The 22,318-nt window shown below is 47.6% G+C and overlaps 1 protein-coding gene across 2 annotated transcripts in view; it reads left to right on the forward strand.

Annotated features, from left to right (window-relative positions):
* Positions 1–22,318, forward strand: part of FAM117A (family with sequence similarity 117 member A) — a 51,251-nt gene that overhangs the window by 16,937 nt on the left and 11,996 nt on the right. For both annotated transcript variants that reach the window (XM_041001491.1, XM_041001492.1), the window contains exon 2: positions 16,008–16,177. In XM_041001491.1, the coding sequence (XP_040857425.1) occupies positions 16,008–16,177 (170 nt within the window). The remainder of the gene's footprint in view (positions 1–16,007; positions 16,178–22,318) is intronic.

A 22,318-nucleotide genomic window follows, 5' to 3' on the forward strand; every position in this document is an offset into this window, starting at 1 on the left:
GAACAACACCTCTTAGGCACCCCTATTCTATTTAGAACCTCCTTACTACCCTTGGTTTTTGCACCCATACAGAAGACTATTGAAAAATTATGATTCATTTCACTTGTCCCTGGCATCCAGCTATCACCTCTGCAGCCATTTTTATCCCTTCTCTGGAATCTTACTGTTTTCTACATTCATTTAAAGAGCAATATTCAACATGATAAGTAGATGGCTAGGGGAGACACTTGGTGGGATATAATTAAAGTTAGAGTCAAATCTTTTTTTTTTTTTGCAAACAGAAAAGTTTATTTGCAAAGGGACCAGGGGAGCAGGGAAGGGAAAGAAGGGGAAGCACCTCTGGAAAGGAAGCCAGGAGGTGGGGTGCCTCTCGATAGAGGAGGGAGAGAGAGACACCCTAGAGTCAAATCTTATTTGAAAGAGTTATGAAGAGGTGGAGACAAAGAACTTCCATCTACTTGTCAACTCCCCAAATGACCACAATTGCAGGGGCTGGACAAGGCAGAAGCCAGGAGAATGGAACTTTGTTCTCATCTCCCTCATAGGCAGCAGGGGGCACAAGTACCTGGGCCATTTTCTGCTGCCATTTCAGGCACTTAGCAGGAAGCTAGATCAGCAGTGGAGCATTCTGGACTAGAACTGGTGCTCACATGAAATACTGGCCTTGTAGGGCCTTGCCCGTTGGTTCACTCCCCAGGTGGCTGCAATGGTTCTCAGGACCGAGAAACTGCATCAAGATTGCTCTTTCTTTCTTTCTTTTTTAAGCTTTATTTATTATTATTGGAAAGAGAGATAATCAGAGAAGAGGAGACACAGAAGGGAAGATCTTCCATCTGTTGAATTCACTCTCCAGTTGGCTGCAATGGCCGGAGCTACACCAATCCGAAGCAAGGAACCTCTTCTGGGTCTCCCATGTGGGTGTAGCATCCCAAGGCTTTGGGCTGTCCTCAACTGCTTTCCCAGGCCACAAGCAGGGAGTTGGATGTGAAGCGGGGCCACCAGGAAACGAACCAGTGCCCATATGGATCCCAGTGCATGCAAGGCGAGGACTTTAGTCACCTGGCTACCACACTGGGCCCTTCACTAAATATCTTTAAAAAAAAAAAGATTTATTTTTATTGGAAAGGTAAATTTATAGAGAGAAAGACAGAAAGATTCTGAGTCTTCCATGCAAGTGCAGGATCCCAAGGCATTGGGCCATCTTGTGCTGCTTTCTGAGGCCATAAACAGGGAGTTAGATGGGACGTGGAGCAGCCAGGACATGAACTAGTATTCATGTAGGATCCTGGCACCTGCAAGGGGAGGATTAGCCAATGAGCCATCATGTCAGCCTTTTACTTAGCATTTTTATTCTGCCTAGCATTGACTTAAATCTTAAGAGTATCCATTCCTTACCTCATTCACTTTTTTTTTAAGACTTATTTATTAATCGAAAAGTCAGATATACTGAGAGGAGGAGGGACATGAAGATCTTCCGTTCGATGATTCACTCCCCAAGTGAGTGCAACGGCCAATGCTATGCCGATCCGAAGCCAGGATCCAGGAACTGCTTCTGGGTATCCCACATGGGTGCAGGGTTCCAGCACTTTGGCCCATCCTCGACTGCTTTCCCAGGCCACAAGCAGGGAGCTGGATGCGAAGCGGGGCCACCGGAATTAGAACTGGCGCCCAAATGGGATCCCGGGCGGGTTCAAGGCGAGGACTTCAGCTGCTAGGCCACCCTGCTGGGCCTACCTCATTCACTTTCATTTCTTATTGCCCACCTTCTTTTTCCCTGAGTCAGAAGTCTAGAACAATGACCCAGTTGAAATTGGCTACAGCCTGCCATGATTGCAATGCTAAAGATGTGAGGTCTTGCTGAGGTACAAATTGAATTCCCACATTAAGTCAGTTTTTTTTTCCTTCCTGGGAGCTTTACTTTGGAAAATGAACAAACCTACAAAAAGGTTGTAAATACAATGCGTACCTGTTTATGTTTAATCTAAACTCATTAGTAACTTTCTACACCGACCATCTTTTTTCTTTCTAATGTGTCTATTTAGACCTATATATGTTCACACTTAGATGCTTTTTTTGAGTGAACTACTTGAAAATAAGTTGCAGAGGATCATGACAATTTACACCAGTGGCACTCTTGAGACTTCAGGCCTCTTCTACATTGTTAGGCCTGAGGACACTAGCTATAATTTCCCATGATCGAAAATCTAGTCCATTTTCAGTCTTTACCTTTGTTTTAGATCTAAGACTCAGTCCAGATTTTCATTCAATCATTCTGTTATAGATTTTATTTATTTTTGCATGTCTAATTTTTATTTTATTTGAAAGGCAGAGATAGAGACAAAGACAGAGGTCTTCATAGGCTGGTTCACTCCCCAAATGCCCATGGTAGCTTGGCTGGGCCAGTTGAAGCTAAGAGTCAGACGCTCCATCTGGGTCTCCTTCATGCATGGCAGGGACTCAAACGCTTGAGCCATCACCTGCTGCCTACTGAGGTGTGTAGCAGCAGGAGGCTGAGATCAGAAACAGAGCTGGGGCTTCCACCTAGGCACTCAAATGTGGGGTACAGGTATCCTGATTGGCATCTTAAATACTGTGTCAAATGCCCATCCCCAGCAATGTCTTTTTTTAATAATTATTTTATTATTTGTATTTTACTAGAAAGTTAGAGTTACAGAAAGGAAGAAAAAGAGAGAGAGAGAGAGAGAGAGGCCTTCCATCCTCTGGTTTACTCCCCAGATGGCTGCAATGGCCAGAGCTGATCTGATCTGATGTGAAGCCAGGAGTTTCTTCCAGGTCTCCATGCAGATGCAGAGGCTCAAGGGCTTGAACCATCTTCTACTGCTTTCCCAGGCCATCACAAGGGAGGTGGATTGGAGGTGGAGCAGCTGGGACTTGAACTAGTGCCCATGTGGGATGCTGGCCTTTCAGGTGAAGAATTAATGTGCTATGCTAGCATGTTGACCCCTTTTTGTTGTTCATGACTGAGGTTTTGCAAAGTAGACTTCGGGAATATTATTGCTATCTCACACATTGGATTTTTCTGCTTCCTTATGATGGCATTTTACTTGTTCTTTTATTCTTTTTTTTCCCCCACTATAAATGGGGCATGATGAGATTCAGTTAAAACTGTTCTGATAACAACATTTCATGGATAAAGATATGTACTTCAGGGCCCAGCACAGTAGCCTAAAGGCTAAAGTCCTTGCTTTGCACATGCCAGGATCCTATATGGGCACCAGTTCTAATCCCAGCAGTCTGCTTCCCATCTAGCTCCCTGCCTGTGGCCTGGGAAAGCAGTCGAGGACGGCCCAAAGCCTTGGGACCCTGCACCTGCGAGGGAGAGCCAGAATAGGTTCCTGTCTTTGGATCTGCTTAGCAAAGGCCGTTATGGCCACTTGGAGAGTGAATCAATGGATGGAAGATCTTCTCTGTCTCTCTTCCTCTCTATATATCTGACTGTCCAATAAATCTTAAAAAAAAAAGATATATACTTCATAATATATTGCTTTAGGAGGAGTGTACTGCTAGATTGTCCTTTACTAGCCATACTGCATTTGGTCACATGGTGGCCATCAGATTTCCCCCTCTCAGAAAGGATAGTAGTCTCCTCGTTAGTGATTTTGGAATAATACTTCAGCATGATGAAATATTCTGTTCCCTAAGACACAAATTTTGGCATCTACTGAAGATATTTCTTATTAGAGATTTTACTTTGGGAGTTGAATATAGCCAATTCTGAATTAATGTCAATTGGCATGAATAGTGATAATTGTGCAATTCAGAAGAATAATATATTTTTTTTTCTTTTGGTTTTTGAAATCACTGAGGGAAGGCAAAAGAAAACAAATAACAACAAAAAAGGCACCCTCAAAGTCTGTCAAAGTTTGTGGATCTCTTGTGTGATTTGAGCTGATATTAAATTTTTTAGTTATTTAAGCATATGTTGATGTCTGGCAGTTTGAAACAGGGAGAAGATGGGCTGAGTAGAGTTAAGAATAAATTTTGGTGGGGTCCAGTGCAATAGTGTAGTGGTTTAAGCCTTCACCTTGAACTCACCCCAGGATCCCATGAGGGTGCCGGTTCTACTTCCGGTGACCCTACTTCCTATCCAGCTCCCTGCCTGTGGCCTGGGAAAGCAGTCGAGGACGGCCCAAAGCTTTGGAACCCTGCACCCACGTGGGAGATCCAAAAGAGCTCCTGGCTCCTGGCTCTAGATCAGCTCAGCTCCAGCCGTTGCAGCCGCTTGGAGTGAACCATCAGATGAAAGATCTTCCTCTCTGTCTCTTCTCTCTGTATATCTGCCTTTCCAATAAAAATAAATAACTTAAAAAAAAGAATAAATCACAGTTTATTCAGAAAGCAGATGATTATTTGAAAATTATCTGCAATGTTGTTTTTTCTTTATTTTAAGATTCATTTATTTGAAAGGCAGAGTATCTAAATGACAGAGAGAGAATCTTCCATCTATTGGTTCACTCTCTAAATGGATGCAACAACCAGATTTGGGCCAGGCTGAAGCCAGGAGTCAGGATCTCCACCCAGGTCTCTATAGGGGCAGCAGGGCCGAGGTACTTTGATCATGTTCAGATGTCTCTCCAGGTACAGTATCCTAGCTCTGCATCCGGAGCAGAGCAGCCGTGGCTCAAACTGTCACTCTGATATGATGGGATGTTCGTATCGCAAGCAGCCGTTTCACTTGCTGTGCCACAACGCCAACCGCTGCAGCCTTACGATTTCCTTTTCTTTCCTTTATTCTCTTTTTTTACCTTCCTCACTAGAAAAGGGATTCCTCATTTTTTAACTGCCCTCTTCATCCCTTGGCCCCTTCCATGTAACTAAGGAGCACAGCAGTGTTCCCAAGACCCACCTGATCCTTGACAAGGAAAGGGAATGAGAGCCTTCCAACCCTTGGGAAGTGTGTTTAAATCAGGGCCCCCAGCAAGTCACGACATAGCTGAATCTGAGAACAGAACGTCTGGTGGAAAGTGTACCTTGAGAAGTCTCTTGTTTGAGGAATAAAAGGGCTCGTGTTGCTTTGATCTTAAAGCAGTCAGTTCAAATTTCTAGCTGGAGGTGTGTCACAGGCTCTGTTCTGTAACATCCAGGAAGCCCTGTCCCCTCTGCTATTCATGATATACTCATGTTCAGAACTGAAATTTGAAGAAAGTGTCTAGACAATGGTCTTACCCATTATCCCCAGATCTTTGTTCCTTCCCACCCTGAACAACTATGGAAACATCATCAGTAATAAATTTTTTTAAAAGATCTAGTTTTCAAAAGATTTTATTTGGGAGTCGGCATCGTGGCATAATATGTTAGCTGCCATGTGCAAAGCCAACATCCCATATGAGAGTTGGTTCAATTCCCAGGCTGCTCCACTTCCATCCTAGCTCGCTGCCAATGTGCCTGGAAAAGCAGTGGAGAATGGTCCAAGATCTTAGGCCCCTGTACCCTTGTAGGACACTAGGATGAAGCTCCTTGCTCTGGCGTGTCCTAATCCCAGTTGTAGCGGCCATCTGAGTAATGAACCAACAGAAGAAAAATCTCTGACTCTTCTTAAGCCTGACTTTTAAATAAATAAAATAGATAAATACATGTTTTTAAAGATTTACAGGTTTTTTTTTTTTTATTAAAAAGGCAGATTTGAAGAAAGAAGGAGAGACAGAAAGATCGTCTATACACTGGTTCACTCTCCAAATGACCACAATGGCCAGAGCTGAGCTGATCAGGAGCAAAATCCCCTTGTGACTGGTTTTGGGCCATCCTCCACTGCTGTCTGAGCAGTGAGCTGGGAGCTGGATGGGAAGTGGAGCAGCTGGGACATGAATCAGCTTCCATATCGAATGCCAGCACTGCAAGACAGCAGATTAGCTAATTGAGCCATTATGCCAGCCCCTAAATAAATGTTTTAGAAAGTCAATCAGAAAAGTTATTTTTTAAATTAATTAATTAATTAATTTGTTTGAAAGGTAGAATGGCAGGGCCCAGCAGCGTGGCCTAGTGGCTAAAGTCCTCGCCTTGAATGCGCCAGCATCCCATATGGGCACCGGTTCTAGTCCCGGCAGCTCCACTTCCTATCCAGCTCCCTGCTTGTGGCCTGGGAAAGCAGTCGAGGATGGCCCAACCTTGATTAGCAGGGAGTGGATTGGAAGTGGTGCAGTACCAAGACTTGAGTCTGAGCTGCCATATGGGAGATCAGTGTCTCAGGCCATGGCTTAACCCACTGTTCCACAATGCCAGCCCTAGGGCACAGTTTCAATCACAGGTGTCCTCTTACAAGATTTATTGTTGATGAATATCCTCAATCTCTAGTCCTTCCTGTACCCCACTTATCTTAAAAGACTGTGAGAACTGACTGGATGTCACTATTTATTTTCTACTTGATAGGTATCAGATTGTTATGGAAGTGAAGACACAAAGGGCTTAGACCAGGCCTGTGGGTTTATAGGCCACCCAGGAGTCAATCACTCCCAAATAACCAAGAAGAGGGGGTTTTCTTTCTTGGGGAAGAGGTTAGACTCTGCACTATTTATGCCACTCTTGCCAAGGCCATGTGGATCTCCAAAGAAGACATACTCCAATCAGTAACTGCTGGCATTTTATTTTGCTTTAAGAATGTTGAAACCCTGCAGAACTCTTCTCAGAAAATTCAGATAAAAGGTGAAAAGTTCACACCACTTTCTTTCCTTCCAACTGCAGCTTGTTGAGAATGGAGCAAATATCTAAGGAACTGCTGCCGACTCTTGGTCCTCTGGGGGTGGGGCACTCTGGGATTGCCCCTTGTCCTCTTGGCTGATCCACAGTTAGTGTAGTCCTCATGTTTATTTTCCCCATAGTGACATCTTCAGAAGGGTTTCTCTTGGCCCAGCTCTCCAGCTGCCTACAGATGTGGTCTGCATGTTGGGGAGTGGGACATGCAGCCAGAAATACTTTCCTTGGCTCTGCCTGGAGCTTCATCCGTTGTGAATGGAGAGCCAAGCTGAGAAGTTTGGCATGTGTTTACAATGCCACTGCTGTTCCCTACCCCTTCTCCCCCACTACCCAATCCCTCTGGATAAGAAGCCATCTTGGTAGGAGAAACATGGCGCCGCTCTCTTAAATCTAGTTTCTACTCCCTGTTAAGCTTGAACTGTGCTGTTACTTGGTGTGGAAGAAAGTCTTTCAGTTTGACTTTCTCGCCTGGGCTGCATGGGATCTCCTTGGGCTTTCCAGAGAGGACTCCTGTGTCTTGTACAGTCAGGTTGGGGGTTTTGGTTTCCCTACAACTTCCCTCCAAAGGCCGCAGAGCCCCAAGGGAAGCAGCGGAGCTGGCCGCTGGCCGCAGGACGCTTCAAAGCCACTGCACTGTTTCATTCCAGCATTCGAACCAAAATAGAAAAGCAATCCCTGTGGAGCAGTGAGAGGAACCTCCCTCCCAGCCCAAGCATGCTGCAGCTCTGCTCCTGGGGAGATGTTTAGACATTCTGAATCTCTGTTTTACTTCATTCCCCTTCAGAAGATTAACATCTGTCTTCAACAAAACTGCTGTGCCATAGCTAAGGGACAGGGCAGAGCAGGCCGCCCTTGCTGTCTCTATGTCCAGTCATACTGTCCTGTGTCAGTGCTATCCCTGCCAGCTTTTCCTCCTTTCTGCCCAACATCAAAAAAACATACCAAAAACAGATTGTAAAAAAAAAAAAAAAAAAAAAAAGTGAGCAGGGATGGATGGGGCAGGTGTTGGGTGGTCACATAGCAGTTAAGACCTTGCTTGGAAGGCCTGCATCCCACATCAGAGTGCTTGGTTTAAGTCCCAGCTCCTCCACTTTTGATCCAGCTTCCTGCTACTGCACACCCTGGAAGGTAGCAGATGATGACTCAAGTTCTTGGGTCTCTGCCACACATATAGGAGACCTGGGTTGAGTTCCAGACCTTGGGCTTTAGCCTGACCCAGCCCTGGCTGTTGCAAGCATTTGAGGAGTGAACTGGCAATTGGAAAATCTCTGTCATGCTAATTTTAAAACAAATAGGTTGTGGAAAATTACGTATAGTATGACCTAATTTCCTTCAAAGTACATATTTGTGTGTGTGTACAGAAATCAGGATGGATGTGAGCTGAGTGGGAAACATGTAGTTCTTATTTTTCAGCTTGCTCATCTGCGTTTTTCTTATTTCCTCTAACGTGCAGTTTCTGGTTTTTGTTTCACTTTTTCTGCTTTTTAAAGATTTATTAATTTGAAAGGTAGAGTCTCAGAGACAGAGAATCTTGCATCTGTCGATTCATTCACCAAATGACCTTAGTAGCCACAGGTGGGCCGGTCTGAAGCCAGGAGGCATGAACTGTGTTTGGGTGTCCCGTGTGGGTGCAGGTGCCTAAATATATGAGCCATTCTTGCTGTTTTCCTAGGCATATTAGCAGGGATCTGGCTTAGGCAGATCAGCCAAGTGTCAAAATTGCGCCTGTTTGTGATGCTGGTGCTGCAGGCAATAGCTTTAGCTGTTATACCAAAGCATCAGTCCCCAGGCTTCTATTATAGTAAGAGTTGTTTTCTTTTTAAGAGGAGAGGAAGGGGTGCAGTAACCAAGGGGCATGGTAGCCTAGGGGCACAGTAGCCTAGTGGGTAAAGTCTTCACCTTGGATACACTAGGGTCCCATTTGGGCACTGGTTTCTATCCTGGCTGCTCTACTTCCCATCCAGCTCCCTGCTTGTGGCCTGAGAAAGCAGTAGAGGTGGTCCAAAGCTTTGGGACCCTGCACCCACGTGGGAGACCCAGAAGAAGCTCCTGGCTTGTGATCGGCTGAGTTCCGGCCATTGAGGCCTCTAGGGAAGTGAAGACAGGTGGAAAATCTTTGTCTCTCCTCCTCTCTGTAAATCTACCTTTCCAATAGAAATAAATCTTTTAAAAAAAGAAGAAGAAGAAGAGATGTAGGAAGAAGGATTTAATAATGCTTCAAAGCTCCACCCCCTGAAAAATGTAAAGCAGCTAGTTGTTGAGTTTGTGCCATATGCGAGATCTCATTGCTGTCTCTCTCACCTTACCTCCCCAGTGCTCTCAGGTGTTTTGGGGGTGAGTAGGCTTCATGCTAATAGAGGAGTAGAGAGTAGCCTTGTTTTATTTCCTAGGCTTCTATCTCCTGCGTTGCTCCAAAGATAATGAAATGGGGTGGGGGAGGGGGGCGGATAGCCTTCCCTCCAGCCCTGTCCAGCCAGAATCCACTGGTCAGGGCTGTTTTCTCCTTATGAGCTTCTAAACCAATGCCCCCTGCCCACTCCCACCCCCTAGGTGAGAAGAGCAGGCAGAAGCAGCTGACTTCAGGCATCTTCAGCTGCTTCCTCCTCCCACTGGCTCCATCCCTACCCTTCTGAGAGCTGTAGCCCCTCTCCTCCAGGTTCCTGTGGTGGGGAAGGGCTACATGCTGGTGTGGAGACAGGTTGAAGAGGTGTTGGGCCCTTGTGGGCCAATTACATCAGCTCTCTTCACTAGACCCTCGCTGGCAGCTCCTGGCCTTGCTCCTTCTGGCTTGCAGTGGGCACTCAAGGTCTGCTTCCCAAAGCAGTCAGGTTGCTGGGGTGTGCCAGGCACTTCCACTCTTAAGTCTCTTGTGTGCTGTTTGTGTGCTTTCTGCCCTGGTGACTTCCCCAAAAAGGCAGGACACCTGACCACCAGCCCTCCCCCAAGCCATACAAGTGTAGCAGTTGGGAGGCAGGCCAAGTGGCTCTGGGAGATAGCACCTAAGGCTTCTTATCACTGGGCTGTGCTTTTTTGTTTTGTTGTTTCCATTTGCCGTTGCCCAAGAACCAAAGCATCCGCCACTGCTCAGCTGCACGACGAAGTGGCCTGGCCCGCTGCCAGGGTGCTTCGCCAGGTGGTTGGGCTGTGGAGGCTGCTGCATGCGATGGGCCGATAATCCCCCCTCGGTGCTGTAAACAGGACGCTCCACCCTCCCGCAGCCACCCAGCCGGTGCCTCCACAGCCTGTTGCTCTGTCACAGGCTGTCATGATAGAGGTTTCTCTTGGCTTACAGAAGGAGCTCATGGTCCTTGTTTCCCAAATCTGGAGTGGGGGTACTTTCCAGAAATGAAACCAGTTCATCTTCTAGCCACAAGCAAGCCGTTGTGACTTTTTAACGCTGCTTCTCCTTCGACCATAATCACACAAGTACAGGCCAGAACCCAGTGGCCAGATCTTTCCGGCTTGCCCGTGAGCACCTATCTCAACTGCACTCATGAGATTTTTTTTTTAGGTTTTTTTTTTTTTTAGCTTTCTCAAAATTGGTATTGTCAGGCAGTGGAACTGAAGAGTGGACTTGGGCTGCCAACAGCCAAGTGTGTAGCAGCTTCGCCTCCTGTGTGCACCATTGATTTTAGACAGTCTGCGCCTGGACTTGACTGTCATTAGTGAAAGGAATGGTTCCCAAAGTAAGGATGTGCAACTTCCCATGGGAGCAGGAGAGCACAGACCCACGGGCAACGGACCACAGTTGCCAGAGAGCTACCTCTTTCTAACGTAAGAGACATTAGCTGGGTTAGCCATCCACTTTCTAACCAAGGCCTTAAAGCAGATTTGCATGCCTCCTGTTCCCCTTAGCATTCATCCAAGGTCACCTAGGGAGACTCATGATCTCAGGGGACAAGCAGACCCAGTGAGGCTGTCATGGAGCTACAGGGAAGCCAGGGCTACATGCCACCTTCCCCGCCCACATCCTTGCTCCTGCCAGATACTGAGAGGCCACCTGATGCTAGCCTGCCACCCCTTTAAGGATGGCTCAGAACCTATCATTGTCTAGTTTTGACTTCTGGGAGGGGGATTGGGGAAATGGACTCCTTAATGTAATCAGGTTTGGTGCCCGTAGAAGCAGGAGCTCACCAAACCATTTGGAGGAGGTTTATGAAATAAGTGGTAGACCTTTATTTTCTCTCTCTTTCTCTCTCTCTATCAAAATTTAATCTTTTTTTGTTTTGTTTTTAAGTTCCCTCTCCTTTATTTCCTAGGCATGAGGGAAATATGACATTTTAATCTCCCCAAAGAGGCTGGGACATGCCAAGAATTTGGAGAGTTGGGAGGGGCGATAGAGCTTTGCTAAGGGCTCTAAGAAGGTAATTCTGTTATCCTGCAGCTGGCTGGGAACTAGGATGTGGCCACTGTGGAAATAAGGCTGAGGCCCAGCTGTCTTCTCATCAGAGGAAGAGAAACAGGCTAGTCCGGCCTACAGCTCTGGACTTAAATGCCTGCTGTTCTTTTAGGTCCGCCAACCAGGAGAGACTGGGATTGTTCCCTTTCTTTGGTTCCTTTCCCTGTTGTCTGCTTTAAATTCTTTTTTGTGTTAGCTGTTCTATATCTATATGGAGGAGCATGTGGGGACCCATTCAGTCTACAGAATCGGTGTGAATAGCTTTAAATAGAGGGCACCAGAAAGAACATAGAATTGAACAGTAGAGTTGGATGGAGTCTAGGCTTCTGGGTGTCTCCCTTTCCCTGTGGATCCTAGAAGCAAACTATCACCTTTTATTGCCCTTGAGACTGGGTACTTTGTGCTGGTTTGCTGACTAGCATAGGAGGTGAAGGGCGATAAGAATGGATGTGAACTGGGTGTGGTTATTGTTGGCCCTAGGAGATGGGAAAATCTCTCACCCTGGCTTTCCTGGACTTTCAGGCATCAGACACACAAGTCCTCGGGGTCACCTGAGTCAGCCCTATCTTCTTGGGTGTCTTAGGGTGGATTTGTAAGGATTAATGTAGAAGGGAGGCTTGTGTTAGATCTGAGGCCGCTGCTGACTGGTGATCAGACATCTTGCTGGCCTGGTTTTCCTATTAGTTCTTCTCCGCCCCCTTTTAGAACTGATGGGAGCAAACGATTTCATGAAGACAGACTATGAGAAAGACAATGCAGTGTTGAAGGGGTCTGCAAGGAAAAGGTGTCAGAATTGGTTTTTGTTGTCTTGTTTTGTTTTTGCAGTGACTTCTCCTTGCAGATTGCTCAAATCTGGAATCACAGGCCGCTTCCTCTGAGACAAGGATGAGGGCCTTCAGGGTTCCGACCTTGGAGTCTCTAAGCTGGACCCTAGCTTATCCCCTTCCACCTGCCTCTTGGATTGTCCATTATGTCACCTTGCAGATCTGCTTCCCAGAAGCCCACGACTCATCTCCAAGGTCTTAAGAGTTTCGGAGGCCTGCAGGATAGCCCTGGTGACTGAGGTGTTGTTGATCCTGGCCAGAGGCTCCCAGAAGTCATCGCATCACTACCTTTTGATCTAAAATCCAGTTTAGGAGGCTGAGGGGTTGAATAGCCAGTGTGGGAGGCAGAGTTGGAGCGTGAACCCCACAGGCCTGACACTCCCTGGAGCTCGCAGATCCTGGAGGAGAAGGAGGCTCGGTGTTTCTGAGCCTCAGAGAAAAGCACAGTGCAAACAGTGTTGGGGTCTTTCCTGAAAGTGAGTGGGTTGAGTTTGTCTGTGTGGTTACTCCATGGGATAATTAGGGCAGGTAACTCTTCTAGTCAGAGTTTTTCAGTTTTATTCAAACACATGGGTACCCTCCACCTGCTAGCCCCACCTGAGATGAATCAGAGAAAGTCCTTGCCTCAGGGTACTTATCATCTAGGATTACAAATACCCCAGGTCTGGGAGAGTGGTTGCCAATTAACAGATGAGTACAGAGCATCCCAGAAATGTAGGCTGGTCAGGAGACTCCCAAGAGTAGGAGGTGGAGACCTTTAGGCTGATCTGGAGGGATGGGTCAGAGCAGCACTGGGTGTGGCCTGGGAAGAGGGCCGGCTCTGGAAATGCCTCATGCTGTGCTTTGTTCAGGAGCTACAGGAGGAGTGATGTGTGAAAGGAGGCTGAGTGAGGAAAGCGTGTGAAGCCTTTGAGGAATTCTAACAGAAATGTTATGAGCCTGTAGTGATGTGTTGTAAGTCAGGATATGTTGAGTTGGAAAAATGTTTGTGAAACAAAGTGAGCATGCATTGCAAAATGATACTTATAGTGGGATTAAAAAAAAAAATTTATTAGCAGATATATATATATAGATAGATAGATATATCTAGAGAGAGAGAGAGAGAGATCTGTCCACTGGATCACTCCCCAAGTGGCCACAATGGCCAGAGCTGAGCCGATCCAAGGTCTGGAACCAGGAGCTTCTATTTTTTTTTTTTAAGATTTATTTATTTATATTACAAAGTCAGATATACAGAGACGAGGAGAGACAGAGAGAAAGATCTTTTGTCCAATGATTTGCTCCCCAAGTGACCACAACGGCTGCTGCGGTGCCAATCCGAAGCCGGGTACCAGGAACTTCATTCCAGGTCTCCCACACGGGTGCAGGGTCCCAAGGCTTTGGGCCATCCTCAACTGCTGTCCCAGACCACAAGCAGGGAGCTGGATGGGAAGTGGAGCCACCGGGATTAGAACTGGCGCCCATATGGGATCCCAGTGTGTTCAAGGCAAGGACTTTAGCCACTAGACCAAGCTGCCGGGCCCTTTATTTATTTATTTATTTTTAACCAGGTGCTTCTTCCGGGTCTCCCATGTGAGTGCAGGGTCCCAAGGCTTTGGGCCGTCCTGCACAGCTTTTCCAGGCCACAAGCAGGGAGCTGGGTGAGAAGTAGAGCAGCTGGGATATGAGCTGGTGCCCATTTGGGATCCTGGCATGCACAAGGAGAGGGCTTTAGTCACTAGAGTACTCACCGGGCCCAGGGGTCCTGTTTTTTCATTTTAAAAACTATACATACATTGATAGACAAGGTAAGGTCTACAAAGATATTTATCTCTTGGAGTTAACAATGGTTTCCTCCTAGGGTTGATATCTGCAGGTTTTCTTTTTAATGTTTGTATGTTTCGTGACTTTCCTGTAGCTTACATGTATATTAAGTTTATAATTAGAAGTCATTTTTAAGTGAGCACATATTACACGGTGGCATTTTCAAAAAGTCCATGGGAAATGGGTATTATGAAAAGCCGAATGGATTTTTACTTTTTCTCACCAAAAATTATATTTTAAAATTATTATTTGTTTTCATTATATTTGAAAGGCAGAGAGCTGGAGAAAGAGAGAGAGGGAAAAAAAGCCCTTTGTCCGCTTGATCAATCACTAAATGCCCACAATAGATGGGGCTACACAAGGCTAGAGCCAGGATCCTAGAATTCAGCCTAGGGTGTCATGATGGAGGTATTTGAACCAGCACCTGCTACTGCCCAGGGTGCACATTAACAGAAAGCTGGAATTAAAGGAGCCAGGACTTGCACCTAGGTGCTCTGATTCGGGCTATGGTACCCCAGGTATTGCTGCCCTGTTCCAAATGCCCACTCCGAAACATTTTTTCATTCGATTTGTCCACAGACTTTTTGAAGTACCCTTGTGTGGCAGCTAGGGGATATGAATTAGAAACTTCCGCTAATTGAATAAAAAGAGAGGAATAGGTGGCTGGACAGCTGCATGGCTGCTGCCTGTAAACTGGATGATTAGCCCCTTAAGTGCCTAGTCTTCGGAGAATGGACTAGCAGCCTACCATATATCCACCTGCTGGAGTATCCTGCCACTAAACCTGACAAATATGTAGATGGTTGATATTGGAAATGGATATATGGGATGGGTAAAATGAGGCAGAACATAATATAGCACAGTTTGTATCAATTTGTAGCTGTGTCAAAATGTAGGCAAACACTTATCTGAATTTAAAGAATGCAAATGGCATACTTAATGTCTGGGTTGCAGAAAAACAGAAGTAACTTAAAACTTATTTCTGTTACCTTATTCATGGTACCTCATGAAAGTAGAATCATGAAGCTGACCTCTTTGAAAGAGCATCATGTGTGTTGCAATGTGTTTGGATTGCCTTCCTTTAGAAGCCTGAGTGACATGTCGTGGTGTGGATAAACCGCATTTTGTTGATTCAGTCCCTCCATTATCGGTAGCCAACTGGCGCTGCTTCCACCACTGACCTGTTATGGGTGGCATTGCTGTGAACACAGGTGTACAAGGACCCCTTCAAGTTCTTGCGTTTAGCTCTCTGAGGGGGATCACTGGAGTTCCACGTTTAAGTTTTTGAGAGGCTGCCAACCTTTTAGTGCCTTTCTAACATAAAACCCTTTGAGTTTATTTATACCTAGAGTCCCCAGTTCTCTTTGCTGGCTTAATATACACATAAATCATCAAGGGATGACTACAGATGTGAAGGCATTTTGTTCTGTTTAAAGGAGAGAGCCTTTGTAGATCTTAAGATAGTGGAGTGTTTTGAATGTGGCCATGGAAAACAGGTTCTACCCAGATGACTGAAATTTCCAGATGATTCCAGAACACTTACATTTTATCAACAAGTTTCAGCATCTTTTGCTTCTTCCAAAAAGCTTTAACCAAGGTCAAAACAAAATGAATGGATTTATAATTGCTTTTTTTTTTTGGTCCCATTTAGATGGAAATCAGCAACAGGCAGAGAGCTACAAGATTTGTATATTTTCCTAAACTGGATTCCTCAATCCTGGGTAGTTGAGGGTGGTCGTATCCTTTCTTTTGACTCAGTTATATAGCTCTCAGAAGCTGACCATGTTGGTGAAGGGGAGGATGTTAAGCCCTTTGTTAATGGGGTGAATTTGGGTCATGCATAGAAACCCTGGAATGACAGCTGGAGTTAAGAAGGACAGGGAACAATAACAACAAAGAGGAAAACGTTGGGTTTTGTCCGTGTAGACTTCTTGCTGTAGTGGTGGGAAATGGTACTACCCTGGGGGAAATATTCTTGAGACCTAGGGGCTGTGAGGAACAGGAAAAAGATGTGGGGCCAGGAGCAGGGGTGCATTCATAGAGCAAGAAGGTAGACACTGTTGTTCCTGGAGGTCAAGGCCAGCTGGTTAGGTCTGGAAAGTTCTTGCATACTCTCTGGGCTTCTCTAGGTGCCCCAGCCTCCAGGAGAAAGGGGTGGGGTGTCCATGAAGATGTGGTTTCCAGGAGAAGCTTCCTAGAAGAGGAGTCTGGCTGCCACATCTGCTTCCTCCCTGCTGACGTTAAGGGGTGCGGGCTGTGCTCTTTTCCAGCCAGTGTCCCGGGTGCGGTGGCCCCAGAAAAGTCAGTGTGTAGGCCTCAGCCACCCCAGGTCCGACGTACATCCTCCCTGGACACCATTCTCAGCTCCTACCTTCTGGGCCAGTGGCCACGTGATGTTGATGGGGCCTTCATCTGCTGTACCAATGACAAGGCCACCCAGGTAATGACATTCTGTCCTAATGGGGTAAGGGAGAAAGCTGGGATGGGAGGGCAGGCTGAGGAGTCTTTTGGTTTCCTATAAACCCCTTAGTGATTCATGATTTATTCTGGAGTTTGATTGGACGTGTTCACCACGTGGTTTTTCCTCTTCTCGTGTTTACCATCTTGTTTTAGTTTGTAAACTTACATGACCATGAATTTGCATTGAACCTGCCTCCTGGAAGAGTGAAGTCAGTCTGGGTTTTCCAATTTGGCTTTGAGTGTTCATGTGTGGCAGATCAACAGCTGATTTTGGAATTTATTCTAGGTTTTTAAAGAGTCAGATTTACTGTGCTCACTTTGACGACACATAATTAGAAGGATACAGAGAACACCAACATGGCTTCTGTGTAAGGATAACACAAAGAAAATCAGATTTACCTTGCTAAAATTAAGCTAAGGCCAGCAATCAATTGAGTTTGCATTCCCCAGACAACTGGAAAATGTGACCAAGAAGTGCTCTGAGCCAGGCTAGACCCATTAGAACAATGAGAGTGGCAAGTTCTTGTATAAGAGTTATTTCCTGCCAGCATCCCTGGCTAGGATTTCTTTGGTATTCTTCGTTAAGACGGGCTTTTGATTAAGAATCTGAGGCTTGAGTGCCAACGTTGTGGTGTAGTGGGTAAAGCCACCACCTGAGATGCCACTGTTCCATATGGCTGCCAGTTCAAGTCCTGGTTGCTCTAATTCTGATCCTGCTCCCTGCTAATGGCCTGGGAAAAGCAGTGGAAGATGGCCCAAGTGCTTGTGACCCTGCATGCATGTATATAGTTCCTGGCTCCTGGCTTTGGCCTGGCTCAGCCCTGGCTATTGTAACCATCCCTGGAGTGCACCAGCCTGGAAATGAACCAACAAATGGAAGATCTCTCTCTGTTGCTGTCTCTCTTTCAAATAAATAAGCAAATCTTTTTAAAAAAAAAAATCAAGAGGAATCCTAGGCTTGGAAGGACTTTCCATAGCCCATTCAGTGCATTTGCCTATTTTAGGATAAACTCTGTTAGTCTGAGCAAGAAGTGACCTCACATATGAAGTCATACAAAAATGCTTCTTCATCTGGTCAAGTCTCCCTGCCCCCTCCGCTGTAAGATTCCTTTGTTTATTTGAAAGAGTAAAACAGAAGAGGGAGAGGGAGAGATCTTTTGTCTACTAATTTATTACCCAAATGCCACAGTGGCCTTGGCTAGAGCCAGGAACTCCATCTGGGTCTTCCACGTGGGTAGCAGGGGCCGAAGTGCTTGCACTATCAATCTCTTGCTTCCCAGTTGCATTTATAAGGAACTGGGTTGGAAATGGAGCAGCCAGCAATTAAACCTGTACTCTGGTATGGGCTGCTGGCATTGTAAGTGTGACTTAATCTGCTAAACTGCAACAGTTACCCCAGGTCTCCGTTTTAATGCAGTTTGTACCCATTCCTGTTCATCTTGAAAATAAATGAGTTGGGGCCCAGTGCAATAGTGTAGTGGTTAAAGTCCTTGCCTTGCATGCGCCAGGATCCCATATAGGCGCCAGTTCTAATCCCGACAGCGCCACTTCCCATCCAGCTCCCTGCTTGTGGCCTGGGAAAGTGTTTGAGGATGGCCCAAAGCCTTGGGACCCTGCACCCATGTGGGAGATCCAGAAGAGCTCCTGGCTCCTGGCTTCAGATTGGCTCAACTGCGGTTGCGGTTGCTTGGGGAGTGAACCATTGGATGGAAGATCTTCCTCTCTATCTCTCCTCCTCTCTGTATATCTGCCTATCCAATAAAAATAAGTAAATCTTTTTTAAAAAAAAAAGAAAAAAAATAAGTGAGTCATGCCTAAATGAAACAGAAATGGGATGAGCAGAACCTCTGGCTCAGAGGCTGTCCTGCATTCTGAGGGATTGTGAGCAAGTCAGCTCCTCCTTTGCCAACAGGGTGGAGCGTGCCTGCTGCTCTGCTGCGCGTAGGTGGTGTGACAGGCGAGCGACACGTGAAAGTGCTGTGTGCAGCTCACACCACGCCTCCTCTCAGCCCATCATATCACTTCCTTTCTTTTTCTGCATTTTTATGGGCTCTGTTCTCAAAGGCTCTTAGTGGGGCTTGAATGCCCTGTGCTGTTCTGGGCCTTTTGGAATGAGGCATATGGAAATGAGGATAAGACTTGGCCCCTGGGAGGTTGGATTCCAGTTCTATGAAGGCCAGTGGACAGGCAGCCAAGGCGGGAGATGGGGCCAAACGTCTGGCAAAATGCGGAGGAGGGGACTTCTCATGGGAATGCCCCACCTTGAACCAGCAAGAATTTGCTGCAGTTGGATTCCACAGGCCCCAGTGAACGCCTAGGGAGAGCACCCTGGAAGCGGCAGGGTAGGCTACTTCTGGGCAGCCCTAGGCACTATTGCTCCCTTTCTACTTAGCTAAGGGCCAGCAGGATAGGTTTTGCTTCACCCTCCTGGGTCTGGGAGTATACATCTCTTTCCCCTGTCAGTGGGGGTGCTCAGGTCAGGTGATCCCTCTAGGCACGGAGGGTTTCTCTAGGAACAGGACTTGAGGTTGCTTCTGGGGTGCAGGCCCATTTGTCACATGGCTTCTGTGGTACTTACCTACACCCATCTTTTCCTGCCACCAGCCTTCTAGGACTTCTAGCCTTCTAGGCTTCTCTTTGGTCAGCTCAAGGCAGAGCTAGCCTCGGATGGTCACTGGCCTGCTGGAGAGGCACAGGCTCCGGGCTGTGTGTTTTTCACTCCAACTCCAGCTGCAGGCCAGATCTTTTATATAATAAGTCTGGGCTGCTTGCCACAGCAAGACAGAGGTCAGCACTGCGCCTCCATGGGTCTGGCAAGGCCAGGCCATACCACTTTCCTCTTTCCCTGGGATGGGCTCCAGCCCTCGAGGAACTCTTAGCAACCTGTCAATATTGTGAATGCACTCAGGAGGTGGGAGGACTCCCTTCCATGGAGGCATCCAGACCAAAATACTCACTCTGCCCATCTTTCGCTGCTGGCCTGCTGGGAATTTTCTGCTTCTAGGTTTTGGGCTCCATTCAAATTCCTGCTCAAGGCCCCTGGCCTGGCACAGGCTGCCTTCTTCAACACTGATGTTACACTAGGAAGGTCCAAGGCTGCATGATGTCTCCCGAAGTAACTGGTGTTTCTTCCCTTGCTGGATCCCCTGGGACTGTCACCCTGAAAGGACTAGAGCTGGAGGAGAGCTTCCATGGGGAGATATGGGGGCACCCAGAGAAGGGGAGGAGGAGGGAGGCATGCAAGTGTTGATGCTGCTAAAGACATTAAAGAGCCTTTCCCCAGTTGTTATGGCCCAGAGGGGGTGAGGAGATGCTTACCCCCACACTACCTTCTATATCCAGTCTCTCCTAGCTGCACCATGCCTACATGCTCTCCAACTCATCCCAAGTTCCCTCCGCCCACCCCAAGCTGTGCAAGGCAGCAGTAGGTTGAGCATCTGGAGGGCGCAGCAGCCCTGGCACTCCCGGCAGTAGAGAGGTCAGGGACCAGAGTTGAAGTTTAGGCTAAGCAGCTCCTTTTCCTGAATTCCCTGGAGGAAGCCAGGGCTCTGTCCCAAACAAATTCCAGACCTGAGTGCCAAACACCATCTTTGATACCTGCTGTTTAGCTGGCCAGCCAGCCAGCAAGACACATGGCCTTAGCGTCAAAGGTGGAGTTGAAAATGTTTAGGTCCTGAATCCCGGTATTGTCAGCAGTCCCAGGGGTCCCTTCCAGGTTGTGTTTTAAGCTCTTGGACATGGACAGGTACAAAAGATGGTCCTTAGGCAGAGGACTGTTGCTATAGAGAATAGGCCACCCAGATAGCTGGGACAAGGGGGCTGGGGTGGGTGGCTCTAACTTAGGAAGTTGTTCTAAGCTGGAGGAGGAGAGCTGTGGAGATGCAGCGTGTCTGAAGCAGGGGGAGCAAGGGGAGAAGGGTGGCAAGGTTCATAGAGAGCAGCCTGGTAAATGTAGGCATAAGTGTGGGGCCCACAGGAGCTGGACGCACAGCAGTGGACCAGGAGCCACAGAGAAGGTGGCTAATTGGTCATCATCCCAAGAAGATTTCTTTGTCTCTTGGGGGACTGAATTGAGATTTTTTTTTTCCAATTCTGGCTAAACATGTTCCCTTCTCCTGAGCACCCTCCTGCTAGGTCAACTGGTAAACCAGAGCTAACCCTTCCCTGCCCTCTAAGTGCTCTGGGCCTGCCCCTCCCGGGGACTGTACCCAGGCTGAGGTGGGTGGTAGCAGCACGTACTGGTGACTGCAATCGTCTCTCTCCCATCTTGCACTGCAGAACGTTTGCATCTGCCGGCTGTGTCTTCTAGAGGGAGGAAGTGGCCTCACCGCAGCTGGAATGATCGTTTGAACAAAGTTCCCCTGTTGCCCTCATCCTGCTGACAATGGCAGGGGACCCTGAGTACCTGCCCAGCCCCACCCTGTCCTCCTCCGCCCTAGCATCTGTTCTTCTGCATTCTCTACCATGTGATGTTTCTGTTCTCTGGCCCTGCCTCACAGGACATCATGGAGGCCACAAGGGAAAGTGGGCCTGCTGCTGCTGCGGAAGGACTTCCTTCCTCACTGTGGGCCACCCTCCGCCTTTGCCCAAGCCATGCCCGAGCACCGGTAACAGAGCGCCCATACCAGGCCCTCTGAAAACTACATTACTGGTGGGCCTGAGGGCCTGATCACAGAATCTGTTTTCTAAAACTGGGGTTAGTTGTTCAGCTTGTGTTCAACCAAATATTTGGAAAATGGGGCTATGATGGAAAATCTGAGGGCTCCACAGTCACAGTAGGGCCAGAGATAGTGGTCTGGGCCACCTGCCACCAGTGTCCTCAGTGCTGGCCAGCTGACCCCTCACAAGGCATTTTCCTTCCTTTTTGTTTGGCAGAGTCCTGAGGAACCAAGTCCCTGCTGAATGTCAGCCTGGTCTGACCATCGAAGCCAGGATAAGACCCATGCTGCTGTTGCTTCCACACAGGTGTAGGATGGGTTATGTCCCCAGAGCTTCATCAGGTGCAAGGTCACCAAAGACAAAGGGCCAGGGCCCTTCCTGCCGCTAGTCAGAGTCTAAGCAGAAACTTTGCTGAGTTGAGGGCCAAGCAAGAGACTGCAGTGTGCAGGTGTTGCAGCTCTAAGCTGTCCCTTCCTGTCAGGCTTAGGGGCTCTCGGGGACCCTGTCAGGCGTGCCCTTCCTCACATCTCCTTCCTCACATTGCTCCAGGCTCTCTGAATCCCAGGCAGGCCTTCCTGGGCCTGAGCACATCTAATTCTGCCTAATCGGACTATCTGCACAGCTGGCTGATGCCACTCAGAGTTAGTAAGCAGCCCTGCTTCCCGTCAGCTGCTCCCCTGGGCCCGGTGCTAAACAAAGCTGATCCAGTGTGTGAGTCCCCATGACAGACGTGACTGTCTGGTCTGCTGGGCGCAAGCCCTGCCCTGCTTCCAAAGGCTCAGCTCAAATGCCTCCTTCACTGCTGCCAGGCAGTGTAGCTTGACTCCTGTGGTGGCAAGAGGGTAGCACTGTGAAGGCTGGCCTCCTTTAGCTGTGATTGCTGTGTTCTGAGGATGCCTTAGACTAGACCTGGGTTAGACGCAGGAGGGGAGAGGCCTGTCTAGCTAGAGGCACCAGAAGTCCTCGAGTTGATTTGTACTTTGAAAGTTAGAGTCATGAGCCCAGCACAGTGGCTAAGTGCTAGGATCCTGTGTAGGTGCTGGTTCGTGTCCTGGCTGCTCTGCTTTCCTTTCACCTTCCTGCTTGTAGCCTGGGAAAGCAGGTGAGGACGGCCCAAAGCCTTGGGACCATGCACCAATGTGGGAGACCCGGAAGAAGCTCCTGGTTCCTGGCTTCAGGTCAGCTCATCTCCAGCTGCTGTGGTCACTTGGGGAGTAAACCAGCAGATGGAAGATCTGTCTCTCTGTCTCTCCTCTCTGTTAATCTGATCTGCCTTTCCAATGAGAATAAATGTTTAAAAATAAATAATAAATATGAAAGGCAGAGTCATGGTGTTGAAAAAAGAAAAAGATATCTTCCATCTGCTGGTTCACTCACCAAAGGCCTACAATAACTACAAATAGGCCAGGTCCAGGCCAGGAGCTTCCTCTGAGTCTCCTTCATGGGTGGCAGGGGCTCAAGC

This window comes from Ochotona curzoniae, unplaced genomic scaffold (genome assembly GCF_017591425.1).
Source record: "Ochotona curzoniae isolate NIBS_2020 unplaced genomic scaffold, NIBS_Ocur_1.0 scaffold_2453, whole genome shotgun sequence".
NCBI classification, from domain to species: domain Eukaryota; kingdom Metazoa; phylum Chordata; class Mammalia; order Lagomorpha; family Ochotonidae; genus Ochotona; species Ochotona curzoniae.